The 26936-nt window shown below is 47.6% G+C and overlaps 2 protein-coding genes across 7 annotated transcripts in view; one reads left to right on the top strand and one right to left on the bottom strand.

Moving 5' to 3' along the window:
* ZWILCH (zwilch kinetochore protein) overlaps nucleotides 1-15907 on the top strand; it is a 54636-nt gene extending 38729 nt beyond the window's left edge. Inside the window, exons 19-22 of one of the 3 annotated variants that reach the window (XR_014242120.1) lie at nucleotides 134-372; nucleotides 6931-7106; nucleotides 10020-10122; nucleotides 15044-15907. The gene's annotated coding sequence lies outside the window, so the exon portion shown is untranslated. Of the gene's footprint in view, nucleotides 1-133; nucleotides 2752-6930; nucleotides 7107-10019; nucleotides 10123-15043 lie in introns of those variants that run through there. The other 2 variants (XR_014242121.1, XM_082383329.1) reach the window with 2 other exon arrangements.
* On the bottom strand, nucleotides 300-17928 carry LCTL (lactase like). 4 transcript variants are annotated; one of them, XM_082383326.1, is made up of 14 exons: nucleotides 17633-17928; nucleotides 16652-16710; nucleotides 11971-13319; nucleotides 11393-11556; nucleotides 10705-10792; nucleotides 10285-10394; nucleotides 9319-9645; nucleotides 7904-7958; nucleotides 7647-7808; nucleotides 4171-4445; nucleotides 3170-3296; nucleotides 2797-2996; nucleotides 1851-1914; nucleotides 300-421 (listed from the first exon to the last, which is right to left on the bottom strand). In XM_082383326.1, exons 3-14 carry the CDS (start codon nucleotides 12122-12124, stop codon nucleotides 306-308), a joined length of 1842 nt encoding a protein of 613 aa, XP_082239452.1. In that variant the 5' UTR covers nucleotides 12125-13319; nucleotides 16652-16710; nucleotides 17633-17928; the 3' UTR covers nucleotides 300-305. The 4 variants fall into 4 exon arrangements, with proteins under 4 accessions (XP_082239452.1, XP_082239451.1, XP_082239453.1 ...); XM_082383325.1 differs by lacking the exons at nucleotides 16652-16710; nucleotides 17633-17928 and having other exon boundaries at nucleotides 11971-12172; nucleotides 12676-15049; XM_082383327.1 differs by lacking the exons at nucleotides 16652-16710; nucleotides 17633-17928 and having other exon boundaries at nucleotides 9319-9414; nucleotides 9517-9645; nucleotides 11971-15049.
* Nucleotides 17929-26936: the final 9008 nt, after the last annotated feature.

The following is a 26936-nucleotide window of genomic DNA, read 5'->3' on the forward strand; positions in this document are numbered from 1 at the left end:
CTTTTTGCAAAATGAAAATCAATGCATAATTAATATACAGCAAAATATTAACATTGACTTTGAGAGGGGTGAGATTACAGGTGATTTTTATTTCATTTACGCTTATTTTTATTTTCTAATTCTTCAATCCCAGCTCAAGCCAAAAAAAGAGAGAGAGAGAGACAGAGAGGTGGTGGGAAGGTAATTATCAAAGAACCTGAAAACAGATGTACGTAAACCTTCGAAGGAGAAAAAGGAGGAAGATCCTGAAGAAGATCCCGAAGGTTCTCTGCGAAAGATGCAGCTACAAAATGGATGAGCCCGTCTCAGCTCAGGCTCCGCAGCAGAAGCATCAGGAGAACTGCAGCGATTAGTATACAGAGGGTGCAGACTGTAGGTACCAAGATCTCCGTCATGATCTGCATGTAACTTAGAAAGGGCTCTGCGGAGGGGGAGAGAGCAACATGGCAGATGAGAATGTGGTCATTTTGGCGAATGCAGCTTCATCCTGAAAGCTTCAGCTGTCTGGATAAACTTGGAAAATGGCATCATCACACTTGCTAATTATTCTCATTTGCTATAAAAGAGAACCTGGTAAATTAAATGTTATAAAAAAAATTATGTGAGGGCTTTGTAAGATATTTCAGAAAATATGGATTAAGAATGCTTAAATTTGGTTCTTCCATAGGTACTGTAATAAAGTCTAAATGTATGTCAATGCTAGTGCTTACTCAGAATATTAGCGGCCATATTCCTCAGTTTCTAGAATTCTCTTTGGGGGGATTTAGGAAAGAAAATTCCTTGGAAAACATTTGCATCCTTTCAAAAATGTTTATTATATATCTTAAGAGGTATAGGAATTTCTGCATTGAAAATTTTTATGGTCATCCTTTTTTTTTTTTTTTTATGGTCATTCTTAACACAGCTAAACAGTCTTTAAGAGTTAAATGATAAGCATATTTCATGTGCGTTAACATTGTAGTGGACATTTACGAAATACCTGCTTTTAGGTTTTGTGCCAGGCGCCCTTGGTTACCGAGATAAATAAGGCACAGGCCCAATTCTCATGGAGCTCATGGGCTCAACAGTAAATTCTTCATCATGTCTCTACATTAAGTTTATTTTAGTTTAATGGAATATACATCTTTAATATTTGCCTGATTATTTAGATGAGGGGGGAGGGGACAGTGGTATATTGGCCTGTAAAAATAGTTGAATTGGTAGGATTTGGTCTAGCATTTTCCACCTCTGATACCACATGGAAGATGAATTCATTAAAACAGGAAGTGTATTTCTCTGGTTGCCCTTATATAGAGAGAAAGACAAAATTCAAAGAAACAAATGATATGCGTTGGCATTTCTTGATGCATGGCTACATCCTGGTTATTCTACATCTCTGATCCTTTTAGATCCTATTGCATTAGAAATGCCTTCTGTGAGAGCAGGGACCTTGTTGTTTATTGCTATGTCCCCAGGGCTTAAAACACCCTTGAGTCAATAGTGACTGCTTCATAATTACTTGCTGAATGAGTGAATATAATATCTAGAGTGTTTGATTTTTCTTCATTCCATTTGGTATAATGATTGAATTTCTCCCTCCTTCCAACAAAGCCCACTATAACACAATAGTAGATTTATAAATTTACAGTATGATTCAGAATCAAACTAGAGTAGATATTTCTTTTTCATGGTAGATTTTAAAAAAATTTTAAGTGCTGATAGAAATTTGACATTGCTTCAAAGAAAAGGAAAGTCCATTTCTAATCATGTGGTTTTGGAAGATTGACTTAAGGTGGGTCCACATTTTGAGATTTTGGTAATACCATTACATATGTAATTACATGGTTTAATTATCAAAGAATTAAACTCACCTGCAGCAAGCATCTGGTTGTTGATAGAGCAGGTTTCCAAGGCTTTGAGGTACCAACTTTCCACCTAATAAAAACCCACTTGGTAAGTAAAGTTGTCTTAAACGAGTTTTTTGCTGTTTGAAATCATGTTTGGAATAATATGGGGTAAGAAATATATTTTTTTAATCTGCTTGTAGTTTAAATCATTTAATAGTTATTGAATGCCTATGTGCATCATTGTGAGGGAGCCAAAGAACAGAGTTTTTATTCTTGAGTTTATAATCTAGCTATCTTTTTCTAATAATGCAATTACTGTCTTTTCTAGTAATGCAAAACTAGTGAATACCTGATGGTTATCAGTCTCTGCTTCTATTTATAGTCCCACTAGGCTCACTCTAAAGAATATTGATAAACAAATGAGTTTTTTTTTTTAATTAAGACACTCTAAATTACAACTTATATTCCCTGCCATTAGGTGCAGCAGCATACAGAATAGAGAGCTGATAGAAAAATTTGTAGGTTATTGAAAATGGGAGGTTTTAAAGGATTTTTTTAATTATTACTTTTAATCTCATTTTGGAACCAGTGCATTTGTATCACTGTACAATTTGGTGGGAAAAGAAGTGAAGATTATATGGTCATTATATATTCAATTTACTTAACTTTTCATGTATGTTGAAGAATAGGTAGTATTTGTTTGCATTAAGATACAACATTTAGGATAACATTTAAATCACAGTTTCTGTTGACTGTCATAACCTAAAGTAAACAGGACTCCTGCATAACCCTAGTCTGCCCTTAATGCTCTGTGTGCTAGGATTGCATTTTACAGTGTACCCCATTCTAAGCAAATCAGCAGAGAGGTGGTGAAAGGGGAAGAAACAATGGGCCCACTTGCCAAACTCTGCACCCCAGCTGCCTAGCTCTTCTAAAATCCAGAATGAGTAACACTGATAATTATTCCTACCTCTCGAGGACTGGGAAACCCATTGGCAGTGATAATCTTCTTGTAATATTCAACTGAAGCCTTTGGATAGCGCGGCCTATTTTTCTTGTTGAAATCGACATAGTAGAATCCATATCTATCTGAGTATCCTCTCTCCCATTCAAACTTATCCAACAGAGACCAGGAAGTATACCCTTTTATATTAGCACCGTCTTTGATAGCTGCAAAGACATTCCATTTTTAGTATATTTCATTTTCTTGGAAAAATAGTATTGCGAAGATCATCTTAAATGTTTTCATCTATGAGATTTAGAAACACGTTTTAGTCAATCGTGTATTATCAAATTTTGCCCAAGTTAAATAGAAAGATATGTGAAGACAGTTTGTATCTCACCTTTTAGCATTTCATTTGTATATCCTTTAAGGTATTGAATTCTCCACTCATCACATAATTGGGTACAGTGTAATTTTTGAGATGCTCCATTTTCTGTCACATATATGGGTGGATTGCCGTATTGAGTCTGAAAGGAATCATGGGAACACATATTGAAGGCTGCCATATTCTAATTGGGTGTGTTTAGCGTTTAGTAGATGCCAGTTAACATGTTTATTTAGAGATGAATGTAGGCTGGGGGCAAGTTCATATAGAAGAATATATTTCTTGACAAAGCATCATTTTAGAGAAAATATGCTTCAGGTCTTGTTCTTTCCCACATATTCCAGTACAGGTGAGAAGAGCAGCAAAATAACTAAATATGAGATAAGAATTTTAAAGTTTTATATATAAATATGTATATAATATATATACATATACATAATCATATGAAATATGTGCATATTATATTACATGAATATAATTTATATAATGTATAACAACCATGTATATGATCTATATATATGATTATTCATAGTAGACATTCATCATTTTTTTTTTTTTTTGGCCATGCCATGCGGCATGCAGGATCTTACTTCCCTAACCAGGGATCGAACCCGTGCCCCTTGCAATGGAAGCACTGAGTCTTAACCACTGGACCACTAGAGAAGTCCACATTAGTCTTTTTTGTTGTTTTCTTTCTTTCTTTCTTTCTTTTTTTTTTAGTCTTTCTTTAAGGCCTATATTGAGTAGCTTCTGAAGTATAAGTAACTGGGTTTTTGTTTTTGTTTTTTTTAAATTTTATAGCTACTTTTATTTTTTATTTATTTATTTATTTATTTTTGGCTGTGCTGGGTCTTCGGTTCGTGCGAGGGCTTTCTCTAGTTGAGGCAAGTGGGGGCCACTCTTCATCGCGGAGTAACTGGGTTTTTAAATTAACTTTAAAATGTAGGCACCTGAGCTTATACTATAAGAACATGAATTCAGGTAAAAAATGTCCTTTAGCTTAATGTAATAATCACCTGAGCAAAGTTGAGAAGCCTCCTAAATCCCCATGGCACAGAATGTAGCCATTTAGACCCCAGATCAGGCCAGTTTGGGTCAACCAGTTCAACTAGGTCACGATCGTTCTGGTAGCTGGGCCCCTGGCGAGAGGGGTAGTTCCTTTCTGTGATGTACCGAGTCGTAAAATGACCTAATCCCAAGAAATCAGAGGTGCCTTTAATGTAGCTCTTTTCCTGGAGTGAGAACACCGGTAACCTCGACATATCCAGGCCTTGCTCTGCACTCTTTCTTCCTAATGAGAGAAGAAAATAGAATTTAACCAAGTTTTATTTTCTCACAATCATTCTCTTGTCATGTACCATGATGATACTGGCATGTTGACCTGAAAGCTGTTATCCAGATCCTGGGCTTTGGAATTCATCTGTGTGGAAATTATAACCTTAGCCTTTCAAACTGGAATTTTGACATTTGAATGCTAGCCAAAAATTTTTAAATTTATATTGCTTAAAAGTAATATTTTCACAGATTACTCAGTAACTTGTGTGTGGACAATTGTGTAGCTATCTGGAAAAAAGAACTAGGTTATTCCTTACATCAAAAATTAGTAATTTTGCTTGCCTCTGGGAAGGGAACTGGAGGCCAGTGGTAGCGTGGGGAGAGACACGGTCACGTTCAGGCCTTGTTGTAGTGTAAGCTAACATCACCTCTGTGTTGGGCAATGTTGTCCTATCTTTCAAAATTGTAAAAGTGTGTGTCCTTTCACCGACCAATTCTAAATCTGCTTATCCTACACTTTACTCATGTAAAAGGATGTATGTACAAGGATCTTCATTATAGATTGAGTAGCAAAAGATTAGAAGCAACCTGAAGGTCTGTCAGGAGAGACTGGTTAAAAACATGATGGGATATCCATCAGTACCACACTATGCAGCCATGAGAATGAATGAGGCGGTGCTTCATACACCAACAAGGACGAGTGCCAAGACGGATGCTCAAGTGAAACAAAGATTCAGAGTGTTGCGTACATAGAGTACATGCAAGTATATACACATACCAAGCAGCAGTGTTCTTGCTTACACGTGCACAATGCATCTCTGGAAGTGTACTTACTTCTGGGGAGGATAGGAGCAGTGGGCGGGGGAGGGAAGGAAGCTTAACTTTTTTCACTTTTTTGTACTTCAAAACATGTGAAACATGTCCTTGTATAATCCATGCAAAAAAAGTTTTAAATCAATGTATAAAGAGAAGTAACATTTTTATGAGTTGATCTAAAATGTAGCCATAAAAATGTTCCCAAAGAGACTGCTGGCTTAGATTAAATGAGTGAAAAGATTGTATTATTAAATTCCCTTAAATTATTAGCATGTTATTACTTTCAGTTACATGTAGTAACTTGAGAAAAACCACAGGAATTGTCACTGTAGTGTCTACTACAATAGCCACTCACCATATGTGGCTACTGGAATATGGCTAATGTGACTGCAGCTTCAACTCAGTTGCACTGAAGGATTGAATTTTTAATTTTGTTTAATTTGAATTTGAATAGACACAAATGGCTACAGGCTATCATATTGAACAGCACAGATATAGGACATGCAGAACATTTCCATGATCACCAAAAGTTCTATTGGACAGCACTCGTCTAGAATTACCTTTCTTCATATATTTATTGTGAATGAAGGGGTGCTTCTGAGATGCCTGGAAGTAATTTGTGAATGAGATTTCAGGCAGAATGCTTTCACTACTAAAGAAAATATTAACTTTTATTTGTCAGTTATACTTAATAATGCTGAAACAAAAAAGAAAAAGAAAAAACTACTTAGAGGATCCTTCTTTCCACATTGTATAAGGGAAAAATTGAGCTCTGTTCCCACTTGAATTATCATAGAGTTGGAGTTGGTGGGGTCTGGGATTATTGGCTTTAAGCCCAAGAATTTTTCTATGATAGGTAATCAGTTTGGCCTTTGAGTACAGTCTTGTAGCGCCTGCAGTGGCCTCTGAGGGTCCCAAGAGAGCAAACACAGCATGTGAATGATGGGGTGTGTCTGCAGGAATGTTCCATATGGGCACTGTCCCATCCTGAGGGCTTTTTCCTTACGCATCTTGAGGAAATCATTCTCAAGATTTTGAGTGTATGTGTACAGAACATGTCACAGAACTGGTTATTGTCAAAAGATTTTTAGAGATTATTTTGTCTAATCCCTTCATTTTTAGGTGATAAGACTGAGACAGGACAAGGTGAAGCACCTTGCCCAGAATCACTCACTGGTTAGTGGCAGAGTTGGAATTAGAACTTGCTGCCTCCTATTCCAGATAAGTCTTGATAAATGGTGCTTTAGAAAGGGAAATTTTTGAAATGTTGAAACATTCTTAGTCAAACATCTAAAATAGCCTTGATGTGTGAGATATAGCCTATTTCACCGTCATCCTTGTCTTTTTTAGGGAGGTGTGGGCTGATACCTCTAAATCACAGTTATATGTTTAGATTCCTACGGCCAGACACTGCTGGTTGCCTACCCAATAGGCCCATGCCTGTCTTCTTCCATGCCCTCTTCTCTCATCGCCTTCCAAAGGGCCACATCCTTTCTGGGAGTCTTGACCCCTCCCCAGGCTCTGAGGCTCTAGCCCTGGTGGTCTAGGGCACCTTGGGGCATTTGACAATTCTGTCCCTTGAGGCACAGAGGGAAGTCAGCTGGGAGTAGACCGCTGTTTCCTGGGAAGATTTTCCTTGTTCTTAAAAACATATGATGGTACTATCCCCTTTTTTTCTGCCTCAGGGTGTTGATGTGTAAAGGTGATGCCTGGAGCTGCTACAGCCATCCTGTGGCCTTGGGGAGTGGCTGATGAACTAGCTAAAAGTGCCAGAGTGGAAAGATGGAATGAGTCTGGGTTCTCAAAGACAACCCTGAGGGCTGGATTAATTAGCTGTGGATTACCCTTTTCTGGATTTCAGGTGAGATGATAAATCCCTTACTTTTCAAGCCATTTTATTTGGAGTTTTCTGTTATGTGGCAGTTAAAAGCATCGAAATTAATACAGCCTTGTGAGCTCTGTCTTTACTCTCTTCTCTGACACTGTGGAAACTAGAGCTTGGAAAGTATTTCTCAAGTGGCAGACAGAACCAGCAATAGGACTGGCTCCACCCATGACTGTGTCTTTGACTTCTCACTCCTGCTTCACTACAGTTGGATGGAGTGGAGTGGGGAGGAGGAGACAGGAGAACAGAACACAAAAGAGAGCAGCCTAGAGAATTGCTAATTTTTTTCCCCTGGATTCTGAAATTCTCAATTTCCAGGTCTAGGAATTTGTTTGGATGTCCCCCACCCTCCCAGTTTGAATAACCAGTTCTAAATTCTTTGGGAGCTGGGTTATCCCTCGAGTGCCTCACCCAAACCGACCCAGTGTGCTCTATCCCCCTGCCTTTTGGTCATTTCACTTGAGCTCAATACTGTTGCTGTGGTATCTGGAGTCTTAAAAACATGACGTGGCTCACCGATATGGTCCTTCATGACTTGCGGGTAGTCACCGGCGTAAATGGGGTTGGCAAACCAGCCCAGGCAGAACTGTAGGTATCTCTCGGCAGCCTCTATGTCCTTGGGGTTACTAATGTCCACAGGTTCCCCCCAGTCGCAGTTTAATGAAATCCCCACCAGACCTTATAGGAAGAGAAAGAAAAGGGGGTGGCAGGCAGAGTGACATTGCTCCTCTGGTCACCCGTCTGTTCTCAGCGCACATGGTGGCGGGGCTCACCTTGCTGCTTGCTGCGCCATGTGTTGTTGTAGGAGTGCCAGGCTTGGGCATGGGCCTGGAAGAGAAAGGAGTCCATCGGAGGTGCCTGCCTCATTCATTTCTCTCCACCCTTTCAATTCAAGGTGGTCTTTCTCTCCTTCCTGACTCTAGAGATCATTTTAAGTCCTATCCTTTTCATGAGTCCAGCCTTGATTAGCCTAATCCATAGTCTCCCTTCCTCTGACCTCCATTTTCTTTGTGCTGTGGAGGAAACTTGCTCTAAATCTGGCATAAACACATAAGCCACCACTTTGTGTTATTTATTGTTTCTAAGATTTTTGCTCACGTGTCTTGTTTTGTTCCTGGTTGTCCTCTGCAGTAACTAGGCAGTGCTTTCAGCATAGGTGCTCAGGAAATTAGGAAAATATAATCCCAAGCATCCAGAACAGTCTTGAGAAACAGAATCCAAAATGTGCCAACCTGCCTTCTCTCCATATTCTCTCCCAGGGACCCAGTGACATCTTCAGAGCCCTGCCCTTTAAATAGTCACAGTTTAAGAAATCCTAAGCCAAATAGGGAAAGATGAGAAAGTTCTCTTGCTGACGTGAATTTGAGGGTCCGGTATGTCCCCAGTGATCCCTTGCCTGCCCGCTTGATCAGATTGTTCACCTTCTGTGGAGAGTCCATTGGGGCCACCATGCCTCGCACCCCTGTTCCCCAATCATCATCACCTGGACCCTCATGTATGTCCTGGAATGTGACCAATCCCCTCCCCTGCTTCTCAAGCCTTTCCAGTAGCCTTGTAATTCACCCGTCGGCATCTCCTCTCCATGTCCCCCTCAATTTCTGCCCTAACTGAGCCTGACTGCCCCTCAAGACCGCAGCCACGGCAGCTCTTTCCAGCAGACGCTATTTTTTTCCCCTCACACCCCACATACCTTAGGAGAGTGTCTGCCTTGCTCTTTGTGGCTGCTTCCAAACGATTTCTCCTTCCTCCTTCAAAAACTCCAGGTCCTTTGAAGCACTCCTAACCCCTTCCTGCTGCTGTCCTTCACCAACCTCCAGTTACGTCTGCTCAGTCACTGACGATGTTCGCCCCTAGCTCACTGTCATCCCCCCACTTCCTCCTGTCACCATGCCTCACAAAAGAGTTTAGACCTGTAGGTGACAAGTTTTCACATGCATGTGCTCCAGCCCCTTGGCTAGATTGCAAGCTCTAGGGAGCGGTCACGGTGTCGTCTGGGCTGCCGTGTCCAGCAGAGTCCTGGATGACAGGACACCACCTCGTAGATCCTCATGGAAGGGAAGGGGACCATGTTAAGGTGACATGGCAGAGGACTGGGCTCAGACTCGGGCCCTGGGGTGGGCTTAGCTGTCACTGGGACTCACCCTTCCACCTTGAACCCAGCCTTCACCCCCGGAAGGACACACTTCACCTTAATGATGTGATGTGCCGCCTTGTACAGGCCCGTGCCATGGAGCTTCAGGCCAGGTGCGTGGTGGCCCGTCTCGTAGCCTTTCTCTGCCATTGTCTGCAGGGATGGCAAGTGGGGACCACAGGACCCATGAGAAGTGACAGGGTACACGCCTGCCTGGAAAGTGGGTTTTCCCACCTGGAGGGGGGCCTTGCTTACCCGAGGATCACTGAAGGTGACCCAGTGCTTCACCCGGTCCCCAAAGGCCTCGAAGCATAGGCTGGCGTAATCACTGAAGTAGTTGGCCGTGCTCACGTTCTGCCACCCGCCATACTTGACCTGGAGCAGCTGCAAACAGAGGGGTGGAGAGAGAAGCAGGTGCCCCAGCCCTCTAAAGCATTGATAGTACCCATCTTCTCCGCATCACCTCCCTGAAGCCAATGACCTCCCACCACCCTGTGTCACAGAGAGGTACATAAGTGGCTCCTCTGCCAGCTGGGCCGTGATCTCCACAGAGCCTTGTTGAACGAATGAAAAAACTGCTTGAATAGTGATGTCTAACTGTGAGGTTCTTAAGCATGTTGAGGCTTTATGGAAATCGCTTGGGAGGGAGCGCTCGTATATGAGCACATATAGTTCTAACAACCTGGGGGAGAAAAGGCTAAACAAACTCGCTCATTATTCCATCAACTCTTACTCAAAAGATGCTTCTTTCTTTATAGTCTGAGTTGTCGTTTCCAGGCCAAATGTTTTGGAAAACATCAAAACCTGCGCTTACCACTTATTACAAACATCAGTTAAACCAGTGGGACCTCCCTGCCGTGGGTAAGTTGGGAGATTTCTTCTTCACTCCGTGCCATCTTCCTGTCCCGAGCCAGAGCCCAGACCCCAGCCTTTGCCCCCACCTTGGCAACCCCAAGTGCCCAGATCAGGCTTCCTCCTGCTGAGCTGAGCTCCCCTTGGGCCTCTGAGCCCACGCAGCCTGACCTGTGGGAGATCCCAGTGGTGCAGGGTCACGATGGGGGTGATGTTACTCTTCAGAAGGGCGTCAATGAAGTCACTGTAGAATTGGATCCCCTTCTTGTTCACCCCGTCAGCTGAAGGCAAAATAAAAGGGGGGGACTTGATGAGAAAGGATCTTGGTCTTGACCTTCTGCAGTGCACTATTCCTGGGCCCTGGAGCTTTCTGTAGGCCTGAAGGCGCCCTCAGCCCACCAGCACTCGGGTCTCAGATGGTGGAATAGCTACTCCTGGGAGCCCAGCTACCTGCAGAACCCGTGAGAGCTGCTGCTGGGGAAACCGTGCTCATGGGCTGTTCTCCCCGGCCAGGACTCTGTGGTGTCCCCACAAAGCCAACACGGCCAAAAGGGGCCACTCGTGGGCCGGGGCGGTGTGGCCTTAGCTCACCTCGGACACCCGTGGGCAGGAGCCGGGGCCAGGACAGGGAGAACCGGTAGTGGCTGACGTGCAGCTCCCTCAGCAGAGCGACGTCCTCCTGTGCAGACAGGGGTGGGTGCAGGGCACGGTCAGCGGGACCCCACCAGGGCTCCTCCTGTACGTACTCCTCATCTACGCAGCAGGCGTGACGCCACCTGCCCCCGCTTCCTCCTGGGGCTATGCCAGGAGTCAAGTAAAATGCAGGCTATGAGGATGCTTTGAGAAATCCATCAGGGTGACGGATCCCCAATCCAGAGAGGAAAGTGGGTGCTGAGCAAAGGGACAGAGGATGAGCTGGTCCCGCTCTCCCCACAGGGGGCCCATTCCCATGTGGGGACCAGGGCTTCAGGCTACTGTGGCCTGTAGGCCCTGGGGTCATGGCCTCAGCCCTTCAGCTGCCCATCGCTTAGACTAAGGCACTGGCTCAGGTGGGGCCCAGCTTTCCTTTCCTCCTTCATCCACCTTCCCACATCCTGGCACTCCCTCCCCAAGCCCCAGTCACCACCGACCCCTCCCCACTCGGCTGCACTGGGATTGGGAATGTTTAGCAGAGCACTTGGTTGACATTGTCACTTGGGTTCCCCCAATATGTCTGTCACCTCCCAACTCTCCCTAGGTGATGCTCAATCATACACACACGTGCACACCCATCACTCACCTGGACCTTGTAGTAGCCGTTACAGGCCACGTCTGCAGTCTCCTCCCCAAGCACATTCCCTTTCCCGCTGTGCGTGAAGGTGTCCCAGATGCTGGGCCCTTTCCCGTCCTGGTCCCAGGCGCCCTCAGTCTGGAAGGCGGAACTGCCCACGCCCCAGGAGAAGCCTGCAAATGGAGACCCCAAGTTGGGCTCTGAGTCCCCTCCCACTCCCCACCCAGGACTGGGACCCTGGGCTGTGCCCCCCAGGCCACAAGGAAGGTGAGCCCCCTCCCCAGCAGCCTGCCCTGTCTCCCTAGGAGTGGGAGCATGCGTGGTAGGGCGGGGGGAGGGGGGAGACACAGTACGTTAACAGCATTTGTCTGCACCATTTTAGCTCTGATTTGCATTTACTATCTATACAGTAACTTTAAAAAAAATCTGTTAGGAACTTCTTTTATTTCGGAACAACTACATGGGGTTATTTTCCCCATCCTACCTATAAGGAAGCTAAAACACCAAACTCCTTGACAAGTCAGCCAAGGTAGGCACGCTGACAGACAAATGGACAGACGGACAGACCAACGGAGGAGTGGACGTACCAAGTGGGAAGATTCCATAGTAGAAGGAGGCCTCTTCTAGGGATTCCTTCCTGGTGGCCCCCAGCCTGGACACCAGCAGGAGCACCCACCAAAGAGTGACAGCCCTCACTGGCTTCATGGCACCCGGCTCTCCCCCATGCCCGAGAAAGCACATCTGACAGGTGCAGGCCCATGCAGCCAGGGCTTGGGGGGCAGATCCTGGCTTGGGGAAAAAGGAGGGGAGGAGGTGGGACGAGGTGGAGGCGCTTTATCTAGAGAAGCGTTGGCTCTTCTGGGGTCAGCTAGTCCCTGGCTTTGCTGGGACCCACCAGCACAGGCTGAGGCTGGGCTCCAGATATGATTCCCAAGTTAAACACTAAGGAGGACAAAGACCGGGCATGGGGAGCTCTGGGTCTGATAGGCAACGCTTCAAACCACCCCTGTCCCTGTCTTATGGGGGAGACCCAGCCTATACCCTGTGATGGCCCCAGTCTGATGGGGAAACCACTCTGCCTTAGGGACGCTCCAGTCTGATGGGGCTGGCAGGACAGCCCACAGAGCCCCCGCGGCACCCCACCTACACACTGTGGCCTGTGCACAGAGACAGACACCTCTGCAAGCCGGGGGTCACGAGCAGGGTCACCATCCCAGGGTCTTCTGTCCTAAGGGTCGGGGCAATTCCCTTCCCCTGGGCTCCCCTCTCTGATGCCAGCCTAGCCAGCTTACCCAGGATTGTCCTCGGTCCCAGACACCCCCAGAGTAGCAGCTGGTGGCCAGAGCACTGTCAGACTGAGCCCCCCAGGGCCTGTGCGCCCCCCCCAAGAGCAGAGCCCTCAGCCCAGCGAAGGCTCTGGTTGGGGGCGTGACCAGTGGCCTAACCCCCCTACAAAGAGCTTCAATAGCCCCAATTCAGTGGGGAGGGCAGGAATGCTGAGCTGGCCAGCGGGGCCTGAGTCAGCAGCCAGGCAGCTTGGCCCTGGGCCCGGGGCATCCAGTCGGCCCCCTCCCAGGGTAGAGGAGCAGTGACCCAGTCCCCTGGTCCCTTCTGGGCCCAGTGTGCCGCCTTCAGCCCATCTTAGCCTATGAAACTCCAGGTGGTGGCCGGGCAGGGAGTAGTGTGTGTGGGCATCTGTCACTGTGTCCACCCCTTCCTGCTGCCAGAGAAAGTTCACTGTAGAAGGTAAATTTGGTTTTCCCACATCACCCTCCTCTCTTTGGATCCCTCATTCATTCCTTTACTCACTCACTCATTGAATCACGACTGTCTGGGGAATTCCCTGGCGGTCCAGTGGTTAGGACTCGGCGCTTTCACTGCTGTGGGCCCGGGTCGATAGAGCCCTGGTCCAGGAGCTAATATCCCACAAGCCTCCCTGCATAGCCAAAAAAAAAAGAAGGTATATTAAAAAAAAAAAAAATCACGAGTGGCAGCTAGATCACACCCTCCCTGGAAGCTCAGTGCCTCCTGCTCCCCACCCAGGCTGCCAAGGAGGTCCCCCACTGTGCTTCCTTCACTATGGTGCCCTCACCTCTCCATATCCCTCCCCTCCCTCCCCCCACTTGCGGCTCCCTGCATCTCACTCAACCTCCAGCCTCCCTGCCTTCAGCTAAGCCCTGCTGTAGCTCCTTAACGGGGCAGGTCTTATCACCCCTTTGTGGTTGATTAATCTCTTTCTGCCAGAGTGAGGCGGGACTTGGTCTGAGTCCTCCAGGGGTTGGGGATCTTGCGGGACAGGGAGGCCAGAGGGGGTGTGAAAGTGAGGTGGTTTTAAGCGTTGTGCAAAAATCAAATCAAATCAATAAATAAAAATAAACACTGTGCCAGGGATCAGGGCTCTAATGGAAGGATGGACAGAACACTGTAGAGGCGCAGGGAGGTAGGGCTGGCTTCAGAGGGAGGGGACATTGGACAAGATACTTGAAGGATGTGGAAGCACTCGCTAGATGGCGAGGAGCACGGAGGGCATCGGAACTGACAGAGGGAACAGCATGAGCAAAGGCTCTGAGGTGTGTTTGGGGACCTGGCAGCTTGGTATCTTCTCTCCTCTTGCATCTGTCCTACCGTGACCAGGCAGGGCTGTGTCCTCAGGTGAGCAGACCACTGGACGTCACCCTCGCGGCCACCTCTTCTGTGGGTGGACTGCCGTGAGAGTCCAAGGCCAGTGGTGCGCTATTCGCACTGGTGCTGCTACCTGCCCCGCCAGGCCTGTGGGCCCTGGGGACTCTGCTCTCCAGGCTGAGGTTGGCAGGAAACATAAAACTTTAAGACCTGATGTCATCTCTGAAAAATGCCCCCTTCGCTCAGAGCCAGGGGCCTAGTGTTTGTGATGAGGGAGGGGCTCGTCAGCCCGGCCTGGCCAGGGGCTGCTTGGGGTCTGACTGCAGACCCGGTCTCCACCGTCTGATCCCCGTTCCCCACAGGCTCCAAGCTGGAAGCCTGGGCCTCACAGCTGGGTGACCACCACCCACCCTCACACCTCCCAACCCCATCCCACTCCAGGGCTGCTTGGGCCCTGCTGGAGGCTTGGAGCAACGAGGGTAGAACCCTTCCCTTGGGTGGGTGGGGTGTCCTAAAGTCCCTGGAGGCCAGGCCTGGCTGAAGAGCAAGCGTGTTGCGGGATGGGTGGCCCTCTTTATCTTCCCCCTCTTCCCTCCCCACAAGGGGCTGCAGAGTGGGGGTCCCTCTGCCAGCAGCCTCTGTAGGGCCCAGGCCAGAGTCTAAGCTCTATGACTTTTAGGAAGGGACTTGGTAAAAGCAAAATGTCTGGTCTTCCGTCCAAGGCACAGGGGCGCAGTGGGTGTGGGTATGGGAGAGGCTCAGCTCAGCCCGCTCTGTACCTCTGGATCCTTCCGAGGGAATCGAGGGGCTGGCGTGGGAAGGACATTGGGGATCCATGTCGCCAGGAACTGGCCATGGGCTCCAGTGACAGGCACTTCCTCTCTGGGACTGAGGCTCCCTATCTAGAATGAGAGCTACTATCCCTGCTGACACTGCAGGGCCCAGCCATTCTATTCCCTGGTCCTAGGAGCTAATCTTTCTCTCTCTGGAGAGGAAGGGGCCTCTAGGCCCCATCCAACCCTCACTTCTTCCCCCCAGCTCTGCAGCCCAACTCAGCCCTGCCCAGCCCGGAGCTAAGGGGACAAGTCCCAGGAGACAAAGTTTAGTGCCGTGTGACATTGGGCCAGCCACTACCCCTCTCTGGGCCTTCATTTCCTCCTCTAAGGAGGCTGGCTACCAGCTGTCTGGAGTCTTCCTCAGGTCTGCGTTCATTAAAGAGGTGACAGGCTGTTTTCAGGTTGTCTTGTCTCTGCAGGAGCCGGGCTGGGATGGAGGCAGGGGATTTGCAGGGATGAGAGTGGGGCGGGTTGAGCCCATCAGGGTGTTGTGTGTGTGTGTGTGTGTGTGTGTGTGTGTGTGTGTGTGTGTGTGTGTGTGTGTGTGTCTCCTTTCTCTTGGGGAAAGGAGCCTATCCTGGGGTGCAGAGCTGTCCTGGGAAGCAGGAGTACAGGGTCAGGAGTGGGGTGCTTGGTTTATAAGAAGCACTATGGGCCTGAGTCAGACTTTCTCCTGAGTTTTCTTCTGAGGATGGAGCAGACAAGTCCTCTGTGACAAACCATTGGGAGAAGAGTGGGGGGAAAGGTGGGAGGGATGAGGAGAGTGGCCTGTAGAACAGAAGAGGGCGGTGGTTAGGATCAGAGTCTCTGGAGTCAAGTATATCTTTGAATCCCAGCTCAGCATCTGCCAGCTGAGTGTTCCATACAAGTTACTGAATTTCTCTGAGCCATTTTTCATATATAAAAGGGGATGACAGGGACTTCCCTGGTGGCACAGTGGTTAAGAATCCACCTGCCAACGCAGGGGACACGAGTTCGATCCCTGGTCCAGGAAGATCCCACATGCCGCGGAGCAACTAAGCCCGTGTGCCACAACTACTGAAGCCCACGCGCCTAGAGCCCGTGCTCTGCAACAAGAGAAACCACTGCAATGAGAAGCCCGTGCACCGCAACAGAATAGCCCCCGCTCGCCGCAACTAGAGAAAGCCCACGCACAGCAACGAAGACCCAACATGGCCAAAACTAAATAAATGAATAAATAAATAAATACATGCTTGGAAAAAAAGAATGGGGATGACAATAGTACCTGCTTCATAGGGTCATTTAAGCATTAAATGACATGATAGATGTAAATGCTTTATGCAGTGCCTGGCAGAGAGAAAAGCCCCAATAAACTATCTCCGTGGGAGTTCCCTGGTGGTCTAGTGGTTAGGATTTGGCGCTTTCACTACCGTGGCCCAGGTTCAATCCCTGGTCCCGGGACTGAGATCCTGCAAGCCACGTGGTGCGGCCAAAAAACAAAAACAAAAACAAAAAACTATCTCCATCATCAATGCCATCATATTGTGAAGGCTGAAATCCAGCTCTGCCACTCACAGGGGCTCTCCGGGCGAGGCACAGAGCCTCAGAGGGTAGATGCTCCCTGATGTTCTGACAAGGGGTTTCCATGATCAGAGAGCTTTGTCTGGGAGATGCCAAAATCCCTCTGTGCTGTGGGCTCTGCAGGAGCCAGGCCTCTCTGTCCGTTGAGGCCAAAGCTCCGGTCCCCAGAACACCAGTCACTGCCTGAGGGCAAGGTGCCTAGGGTGTCAGCAGATTTTGAGGGCTGCTGCTAGTTCTGGCTCTGTGAACAAAACCCAGGGCTTTTTACCTTCTGAGTGTTGATGGTCACTTCCAAGGTCCACTTCATTTCTCTGAGCACCGCCTACCCTGTATTATAAAAATGTGCAAACACACAGAAAAAATGGAAAGTTTATACTGCCCACGCTCTGTGCCCACCACTGAGACTATACTTGCTTTATCCCACGTCCATCCCTCTTTTCCTCTCTCCACCCAGCAATTCATCTTGCTTTTTGGATGCATTTCAAAAGTAAGCTGCGAGTGTCAGTTCACTTCACCCCTAAACCCTTCGGTAGGCATATCATTAACTATATTATGGTTCTTTTGTTTTCGAGGTAAAATTTGCTTGCAGTGAAACTCACAAATCTTAAATGCACGCTCTTCTGTGAGTTTTGACAAATGCAGTCATGTGTAACCAAACCACTGTTAAGATATGGAACATGAATTTGTTTCTTTCTAACTGAGTCATGCTGCATCTTTCTGAGGACTTTGGGGGAGATTCCCATGGGTCTCAGAAGCAGGAATCCATGTCATCTTCTTTCCTTCTGATTTCTGGCTGCTTGGAAATTCTGAGATATGTTTGTGGCCTGCTTCCAGCATGTGTACAGGACATGTTATGCATTTCTGTGTCATCTTACTCTCCCTTCTCTGCGATTTCCTTGTCTGTTATTTTTAAATCTTGCTGAGGTATATACAACTCTACAGGCTGGTTCTCAAATCCTTTTTTTGGAACAAGACTGAAGGAGTTCTGCATAATCATAGTGGAATTTTCAAGATATTTCAATGGTTTGTGGTGGCCAAATATGTGAAATTGAGGCTGTTCCAGTAAATCTGGAATGAATTGATACCCTATCCATAGAGTATGAACCTGTGTGTAGAGTATGCATGTGTACACACACATACACACACACACACAGTGTTGGAGGGCACACACACGAAGAATTCTTTTCTTGGTCCAGACACTGGCATTGGCAGTGAAACCATCAATTCCAAACCCAAAGAGCCCACTCACCAGTGGCCTTGCTGCCCGGGACCCCTGCAGGCGGAAGTTGGGGAGGGGATGGCGGTCTGAATAGTGGTCTTGGAGGGCTGGAACAAGCCATGATGATGGTGACGTGTCCGGAACTAAGCTGCCCAGCCAGCCAGCGCTTCCCACCGGAGCACTTTGGTCTGGGCTCATCTGCTGGTGATTTCCCAGGTCCCGCCTCGCATTTTCTCCCCTCGTTTGCGCTCGTGGGGAGCCCCTGGGCCAGCTGCCGAAGACCTCCCAGACAAGCCTTCAAGTTCCAGGTCATGGAGGGCGGCAAGGGTGAGGATGTGGGGTGGGGAGAGGGGAGGAGTTTCGGTAAAAATGGAGCAGAAGCCTCCTCAGCTTTTCTCGCCTCAGAACATTCTCTGAGTCTGTCTTCCAGAGCATCTGTGGCAGACCTCATTTCACTTCTACTTAGGAGACTGATTGGAGTCTGTCTCTTCACTTGACTCTAATCTTGTCTGTTTTTATCCAGCATTGAATACTAGTTGTTTAAGGAATGAAGGCTTTTTGGGGTTCGGTTTTGTTTTCCCTCATCCTTGCACAGAAGGTGTGAGAGCAAGCGCAAGGGATCATCCCCGGGCAGGGAGCAGGCTTGGTGGGGGAGGTCTGGGGTCCTGGTCTGACAGGTCTGACAGAGCTACGCAGAGCACATCACCTGGGATGAGGCGCCATCTTGGAAGAGGGGAGCCTGGGTCCTTCTACAGAGAGGGTCTCACGGAACCCTGCTGGCGACTCCCTCCTAAGGAGGAAGTACCCACAAATTCCAAACATGGGCTCAGAAGTTTTCTGAAACAATCGCCAGGGATCCAAAATTTCAAAGACAGTGAAAGATTCGAAGGCTTTTATATATCACATATATAAATATAAATTATATATATATATATATTTTTAAGTTTAAAAAACCATACAGAAAACATATGAATATATTCACACTGCAAAGAAATGGCAACCATCTCTGAAATATATGGAGTAAAAAAGGGTAAGGCCCTTTTCCTTGTTCCCTTCTCCCACCATCCCTCCCCCAGGTGGCCACTTCTGACAACTGGCCACTGTCCCTCCCTGCATTTTCTCTGTATTTTCATGCAAATTGGGTACATAGAAGAGGTTTTGTTTGATGCTCTACATTAGCAGAGCTAGATTGGTAATATTGTTTGGCAACATGCTTTTTTTTTTCATTTTTTAATATATGTTGGAGATCTTTCTGGATCAGTGCACCCAGCACTGCCTCATTCATTTTAATGCCTTCACAGCATTCCATTGTATAGATGTTCCATAACTGATCTAACCAGTCGCCTGTGGATGGACATTTTCTTTTTCTTTACAGTGCTTTGCTCTCACAAAGAATGCTGCAATGAATATGCCTGTTCATGTAACTTCATACCCATGTGTGTATTCCTAAACGTGGAATTGCTGAGTCAATTGATCTTTCGATGGATGTTGCCAAGTGGTTTTTCTTTAGAGGTAACCTCATTCTTTTTAACTGAAGTATATTCAACACCAACATTTAACCAACATAACCAGTTAGAGATGAGATGGAACCGTGGCTCAGTATGTGGGAGCCAACACTGCCTTCTGCCCGTGGTTGGGGAAGGACTTGACTCTTGCTGGGAGCTCAGTGGCAAGAGGAGGGTATATTTGCTCTAGATAATCCCTGAGGAAACCATCATTGGTCAAGAGCTTTACAGTTTACAGAGTAGATTTCTGTGCATAATCAATCTCACTTAACCCTACTGAATGAGGAAGGGCCATGTTACTCATTTTCATCCCATTCTACAGATGAGAAAACTGAGGCTCGAAAGAGTCACACTCAAGTGACTGGCATGACCAGGGTCTGAGACTCCAACTTTCAGGTATCTTTCCACTGTGTCAACAGCTTTCCCCTTTTTCTCTGGGTCCCTTCCTCTGCCTCTCCAATCCTTACCACCCCCTATACACCAAATCCTCCCCAGACAATGCTGCCCTCAGGATCACCCCCAAATGCAACTCCTCGGGTTCCAATAAACCCAGGAATATGCAATGAGATTAGAAGTGGTTCCAATTGGCCTGGAACACATCCCTGAGGCTGTCCCAGTGGGAGAATTTATACCTTCTTATTGCTCAGACAGGCTCAAGGACAGATGTGAGGCCTGGACTCCTTCCTACCCAGCCCCTCAGGCCTCAGGGGCAGAAAATTAGTTACTTAAGTTTAGAGGATAAATAACTGGGAGGAAAAAGATGCATAAATGAATTCATGTGTAGGAAAGCAAAAGACCTAGTTTATAAAGGTGCCCACTCTTCATCAAACCCAACGTAAAAACACTCAGGACTTTTTTCAGGTCTTCATTTCCTTATGCAGGCTCCTGTGTCACGTAAAACTTAAATACATTTGCATGCTTTTCTCCTGTTAATCTGCCTTTGTCAGTTTAATTTTCAGATCCATCCAGGGGCCCTAAGAGGGTCAGGAGAATTCTTCCCTCCCCTACAGTCCCCTGGTATTCACACACTTGTGTAATTTTTGTTTCCCCTTGAACCTGGGCTAGACCTAGTGACTCATTTCTAAGGAAGAGAATACAGCAGAAATGAGGGGAGGTCACTTCCAAGGTCAGGTCACAGGAGGACTGAGTGCTTCCCAGGTTGCTCACTTGCTCTGAGGAAAGCCAGCTGCCATGTTGTGAGATGTGCCACAGGGGGGCCCACGAGCTAAGGAACTGATGTCTCCCTCAAGAGCCAGCAAGGACCTGAGATTGCCAACAGCCATGTGAGTGAACTTGGAAGTGGATCTTCTAGCCAAGCTTTGGGATGACTGCAGCCCCAGGCAACTCCTAGATTGCAGCCTCCTGAGAGACCCTGACCCAGAGGCACCCAGCCAAGCTGTGCCTGGATTCCTGAGCCACAGAAACCCTGAGATAATAAATTCTTGTTAATTAAGCCACTAAGTTTGAGGGTAACTGGCTACTCAGAAATAGGTAGCTAATACACATTCTACGGTCTATAGTTTCCTATTGCTGGATGTCTGGGCTGTGTTTAACTTCTCATTAATACAAAATCCACTTTAGTGAACATCTTCCTGTCCAACATGCCTTTTCTGAATTTAGGATCACTTCCAGAGGGTGATCCCAGCAAGGAGATAGTTGAGGCCAAGATTCCAATATGTATGGTTTTTCATAAGCATCCCCAAATTGCTGTCATCTAAGGAAGGGAGTGACCAAGTTGGGCCACCAGGAGCATCCAGATCCCCGTTCCCACACGCCCTTGGCCACATCTTTCTTGGTCTTCCTGGTCATCTATGTCTCCAATAGCCATCAGGTAATGATAGCACTTTCCCCTCCTACCTCTCAGGGTAGGCAACTTGAAATCAAAATCACGTGCATGAAAAGTCCCCCAGAGCCTGCACGGTGCTCTGAAGGCTGAGAGAGGTTAGGGTTTTTCTTAGAATCTCAGGATCTCTCAGAGCTCAGCCCCTTTCCATTTCATAGAAGAGGAAGGAGGGACTCAGAATGGCCAGGGCTGTGCTCGGGGTCACACGGTAATTCACAGCAGGGCAGGGACAGGACAACGCAGGTCCTTTGCCTCCCTGTGTAGAGCTCCTCCTGACCTACTCAGTCTCCCAGCTTGCCTGAACCAAACATCCAGACAGAACCGGAGGTCTCTCTTTCAACCCCTAAAGACTCAGAAAATCTGCACATTTTACGAAAAGCTGGCCCCCAATCCTCCCTTCTTTTGCTGACCTGGCCACCCAACCAACCACCTCATCTCCACCCCACGTGGCTCTGCCCGGCTCGCTCCCACATCTCACGGCAGGGGCCCCTCAGCTCCCACCTCCTCCTCTCTCCAGGACCCCTCTCTTAGGCCATGAACCCCTGCCTGGGCTGTTTCCATCCCCTTGTCATTGTAGCCAAGAAAACAGGAAGTGTCTGAGTCACCCGCTGTCCCCTGGGCTTTAGCTGTCTGGGCCCGAGTTCTGGAGTCAGAGAAGGACAAGGAGGAAGCGTGTTGGCCTCACAGAAGCCAAGACTGTCTGTAGAGCCCACGCATCCAGCACTGCCTTGCAGCTTGTGGGACCCCAAAGGGCCAGTGGTCCAGGGACTCCCCAGTTCTTGGGATGAAAGAAAGAGCACGCCCCTAAGACATGGAGTTCTTGTGTTGGCTCTGCTTCCCACCAGCTGTGGGCCATGGGCTTGTCTGATGGTTCTCAAGCTTGGTTATGTCTTAGGATCACCTGGGCTCCACCCCCAGAGATGCAGACAAAAAAAAAAAAAAAATTACTTGAGGCCTAAAAGGACGTCATCGTCCTTCAGTTAGGATTCTAGTGAGCTTCTGCCAAGCATCCAGGGCATTAGCATTCCAGGATCCCCTTAGTCCAGTTTCAAGGCTGAAGAGCTCATGACTTACCCAGATAATCAAAGCCAGAGTGTAGAACTTGGGAAGGCCCGTTTGTTGCTGGTTCACCCTTATCCTTTCTTTTTTTTTTTTTCTTTTTGGCCGTGCCGCGCAGCTTGTGGGATCTTAGTTCCCCAACCAGGGATTGAACCCTGGCCCTTGACAGTGAAGGTGCCGAGTCCTAACCACTGGACCGCCAGGGAATTCCCACCCTTACTCTTTTTTTTTTTTTTTTTTTAGTTTTATTTATTTTTGGCTGTTCTTTTGTTGCTACGCGCAGGCTGCTCTTCGTTGCGGTGCACGGGCTTCTCATTGCGGTGGCTTCTCTTGTTGTGGAGCATGGGCTCTAGCCGCGCGGGCTTCAGGAGTTGTGGCGCAAGGGCTTAGCTGCTCTGCGGCATGTGGGATCTTCCTGGACCAGGGCTCGAACCGTCCCCTGCACTGGCAGGCGGATTCTTAACCACTGTGCCACCAGGGAGGGAAGGGCCACGGCCAGTTTTTTTAAGTCGCCTTCATTAGCAAGGTGGGTCTGAGTCACCTAAATCTGCCTTTACGGAAAGTAAAATTCCTCTCCAATTCAATTCTAACATGATAGTGTTCCTACTATATTTTTTGATCCTATAACTGTATCCCACTTTTTTTAAACTGAAAAGATTATACTTAAAAAAATGTACTTAGGGCTTCCCAGGCGGTGCAGTGGTTGAGAATCTGCCTGCCAATGCAGGGGACACGGGTTCGAGCCCTGGTCTGGGAAGATCCCAAGTGCCGCGGAGCAACTAGGCCCGTGAGCCACAACTACTGAGCCTGCGCGTCTGGAGCCTGTGCTCCGCAACAAGAGAGGCCGCGATAGTGAGAGGCCCGCGCATCACGATGAAGAGTGGCCCCCGCTTGCTGCAACTAGAGAAAGCCCTCGCACAGAAACGAAGACCCAACACAGCCAAAAATAAATAAATAAATAATTCTTTTAAAAAAAATAATAATAATAATAATTAATAAATAAATTTTTTAAAAAAGTACTTATTTGCTTTTTCTGAAATAAAAAAAAAAATTCAAAACAACAATACCAATATGAATTAAAAAAAAAAAATGCAGCCAGAGGCATCCATCCAGTATTGCCTGACGTGACGGCCCAGGTCTACGCAGTTCTTTGGGACCTCACTATAGTCTTTCCTCCGGCTCTTGTGGCTGTCCCAGCGCAACACCTCTCCCCTCTAGCTAAAGGGCAAGTGAAACTAGGGGTTTCCTTCTAGACTTTAAGTTCAGCTTGCAAATCTTGATATTCTCTTTATGTGCAGCAAATTTTAACAACCTCCTTTGAGAGGTCTTGGAATAATGTTTGGTCCAGTGTATAAACTCAATCAAATATCTTAAAGTATTTTAAACTTTGTTCAAAAATGAGACTTCCTATTTCAGTACTCCATTTCTAACTTAACCAAGAAGAGCTTCCTTCCTGAGTACTAAGTAATCCTTATAAAACCAATTAAGTTAAACTCATTAAAAAAAAATCTAAATTAAATAATAGTAAAAGTTAAAATATGGTGAACTTAAAGTTCTCTTATAGGTTCTAGTATTGTATATAAACTCGTTAAGCGTTCAACTTAAAACCCTCAGTTTAAATTACTCAGTTTTACACTTTCAATGGTTAAAGGCCGTCACTCTAAAAGACCAAATTATCTTATACATTACAAGCATTATAAATACCGAACATATACAGATTACTTCTTAATATCAATGTCATGGTCAAGTACCCCGTATCCTTTTTTTTTTTTTTAATATTTATTTATTTAGTTATTTTATTTTTGGCTGCATCAGGTCTTAGTTGTGGCATTCAGGATCTTTCATTGCGGTGCTCGGGCTTCTCTCTAGCTGTGGCGCGCGGGCTCTGTAGTTGCCGAGCACAGGCTTAGTTGCCCCGCGGCATGTATGATCCTAGTTGCCGAACCAGGGATCGAACCTGCGTCCCCTGCATTGGAAGGCAGACTGCCAACCACTGGACCACCAGGGAAGTCCCAAGTAGCCCGTATCCTTGATGCCAAATTTTACACACACTTCCCAGTTCTGGTGCAGCTCCCCTCTCAGGCTGATAACCTGATTGCATTTTGACTCTTAAACTGGGTGTGGTGGGCGGAATAATACCACTGCCCCAAAGTTGTCCATATCCTAACCATATTCACCCAGAACCTGTGAATATATAACTTACATGGCAAAAGGGACTTTACAGACGTGATTAAGTTAAGGATCTTGAGATGGGAGAGTAGCCTGCATTATCCGGGTGGGTCCAATGTAATCACAGGTCCTTATAAGAGAAACAGGGAGGCGGGAGAGTCAGAGGGGGAGTGGTGATAACAGAAGCAGAGGTTGGAGTGATGTGATTGCTGGCTGGCAGGGAGCCATGAGCCAGCATGGCTCTAGAAGCTGGAGGAGGTAAGTAGGCAGATTCTATCCTAGAGCTTCCAGCAGGAATGCAGCTCTGCAACATCTTGATTTTAGCCCTGTGAGACCCATTTGGGATTTGTGTTATCTGGGACTGTAAGTTAATAAATTGGTTTTGTTGTAAGCCACTAAGTTTGTGATAATTTGTTACAGCAGCAATAGGAAACTAATAACTCTATACAAATAGAATTTTTCATTTAGCCCTAAGGCCTCTGAATTCTATGTGACCCTAAGATGTTTAAATATCCATTCCATTGAACTTTAAGGACTTTGCCTCGTTCAGTGTGGCACTGACGTGTGATTGTTTTGGTTCATTTCTAATCAGAAGGCGTTCGCATCCTACAGCTGATAGTCTTAGGTTCCTGGAAGATGGGGTCTGCAGATACTGGGCTTCTTGATATTCAGGCACCTGAGGACAGTGTGAGAAGTCAGTTCTGGTGGCCATTTGATGAGACCAGTTCCCCCCATTCATTCCTCAAACACTCCCGGAACACCGTGCCGAGGGACGCGGTGGTGCAGGGGAGCGGGTCTGGACCCTTAAAGCACTCAGCTGTAGAGGGAGCTGCAGACAGTCATCCTGACATGGTGCGGTCAGAGCAGGGACAGCCAGTGTGCAGAACATTACCTAGCACAGAGGAGGGGGGGAGGAGGAGGTGGTCAGGGACTTGGAACACATGGGCTGAGAAGGGACAGCACAACAGGCTGCTTGAAATCGGGCCTGGCCAGGCTGGGAGACACAGAACCAATGGCGGTCATTTCCTTGGTGGGTAGGGGAGGGGGGTGAGGAGACCCAGGCTGGGGCTGGTGGACATCACGCTGGAGCCTGGTCCTTCCATCAGCTTGCACTCAGGTAAGCTGGGTTCCAGTCCTGGCCCTGTCTTGTGACCTCAGTTTCTTCATCAGAACAGTGTCATTCATGCTAGAATCTTCCTCTCCACAGGGAGGCAGGAGACCACCAGGAGGATGGAGGATGGCCTTCGTCCAGGAGGCTGGACTGCCAACTTCAGAAGATAAGCCGGGCCCCAGCCAGTGCAGCCACTGGGGGTCTGAGCCCACCACTCACCTCTGAGGAAGTCCCCTGCCTGCTTCCCACTCCTCAAGGCCCAGATCCAGGCCTCAGCTGGCATTGATGACAAAACTGGCGACCCAGTGAAGGGTATGTGAGAAATAGGAGCCAGCTGCCAGCCCCGGCTGAATGAGCCAGAATCTGGGAGTGGGGTGTGCATGTGTGTGGAGGGGTAGTTCTGGGAATCTGAACCCTAGAGGACCCTGGAGCCCCACTAAGGTTGAGAATCTCTGGGTTACAGGCCCAGGATTCGAGGCTGGGTCCACATGGGCTGACCCACCCCCTTTCACTGACAGGCACGCACCTCAGGCCTGGCCTTCATTGCGGTAGCATTTTCCATGTGTGCCTTCCCACGGTGACTTTGGGGTTTGTGCATGGCCCCTACACACTCACACAGTCACACTAACAATGTTGTGTCACACAGACACACGGACTTGTTTTCTAAGGAGGGCTGCCAGAATGAGCAAATAAAAATGTAGAACACCCAGTTAAATTTCAATTTCAGATGAGCAACTTATACTTTTTTAGCATAAGTATGTTCCAAGGATTGCATAGGACATATTTATACTAAAAATATCATTTGCTGTTTATCTGAAATAGAAGTGAACTGGGCATCCTGTATTTTACTCGTAGCCCTACTCCTTAGCCCTGAGGCACCTTCCTGGTTTTTCAGACACACTCACGCCCCCTGTAGACACACACTGATGCTGTAAGCTCAGTTAGGTGGTGGGCGCATCTCTCTGCCTCTGCCCTGGGAGATGCCCAGCCTGAGCCCATCATCACTGGCTGAAGTACCCAGGGAGGCCTTGCAAAAATCTTCGGCCTTGAAATGGCCTTGAAGAGTGGGAATTAAGCCTGGAAGCTGTCCCCATGAAGCGGGCCAGGCTGGGAGAGGCCTGCCTCTGGGCTCCAAACTCCATTAAGCTCCCATGGAACGGCGAGGGGGCCAGCTCCACCTCTCCCCTTCCCCGTCATCCCTCTGCACCTCCACCTAGGTCCCTAGTATGGTAGGAGGGCTCAAGATCAATGACGGTGAATCTGGAGGGTGTTTTGGAAACAGACATGGCAAGATAAGGATCACTCCAGTTGGCTCTGTCCCAGATTGAATCATCAAATCCAGGGCTTCCTTTGGCCCTGTTTTCCAGAAAGAAAGGCTGACAGCCTGCAGAGGGCACCCTCCTCCCACAGGTCCTAGAGCCCACCTCTCCATGGTGGCGGTGGTGGCAGTGGTCAGGGGTGATGGGGTGAGTTTGGGAGATAGGTCAGGCCCAAGAGGAGGACACTCACCCAGGTCTGAGGTTCTTAACCTGTGACACCTGTCACCCTCCTTCTAACATAAAGTATTGTGGGCGCCCCTTTTATCATCTTGAAAAGAAAGTCACAGATATTACAACCAATCCAGACACATAATTAAAAAACAAATAT

The sequence above is a fragment of the Balaenoptera borealis genome, assembly GCF_965194805.1.
Source record: "Balaenoptera borealis genome assembly, chromosome: 3".
Lineage (NCBI taxonomy): Eukaryota > Metazoa > Chordata > Mammalia > Artiodactyla > Balaenopteridae > Balaenoptera > Balaenoptera borealis.

Excerpts from the sequence above, each read along its gene's own strand:
- LCTL (XM_082383326.1), bottom strand. The coding sequence starts at position 12,124 with ATGTGCTTTCTCGGGCATGGGGGAGAGCCGGGTGCCATGAAGCCAGTG. Across the intron at positions 9,646-10,284 it reads ACCACTGGGATCTCCCACAG|CTGCTCCAGGTCAAGTATGG; the intron begins GTCAGGCTGCGT and ends CTCTGTTTGCAG. Across the intron at positions 3,297-4,170 it reads GGCTTCTCAACTTTGCTCAG|ACTCAATACGGCAATCCACC; the intron begins GTGATTATTACA and ends GATTCCTTTCAG.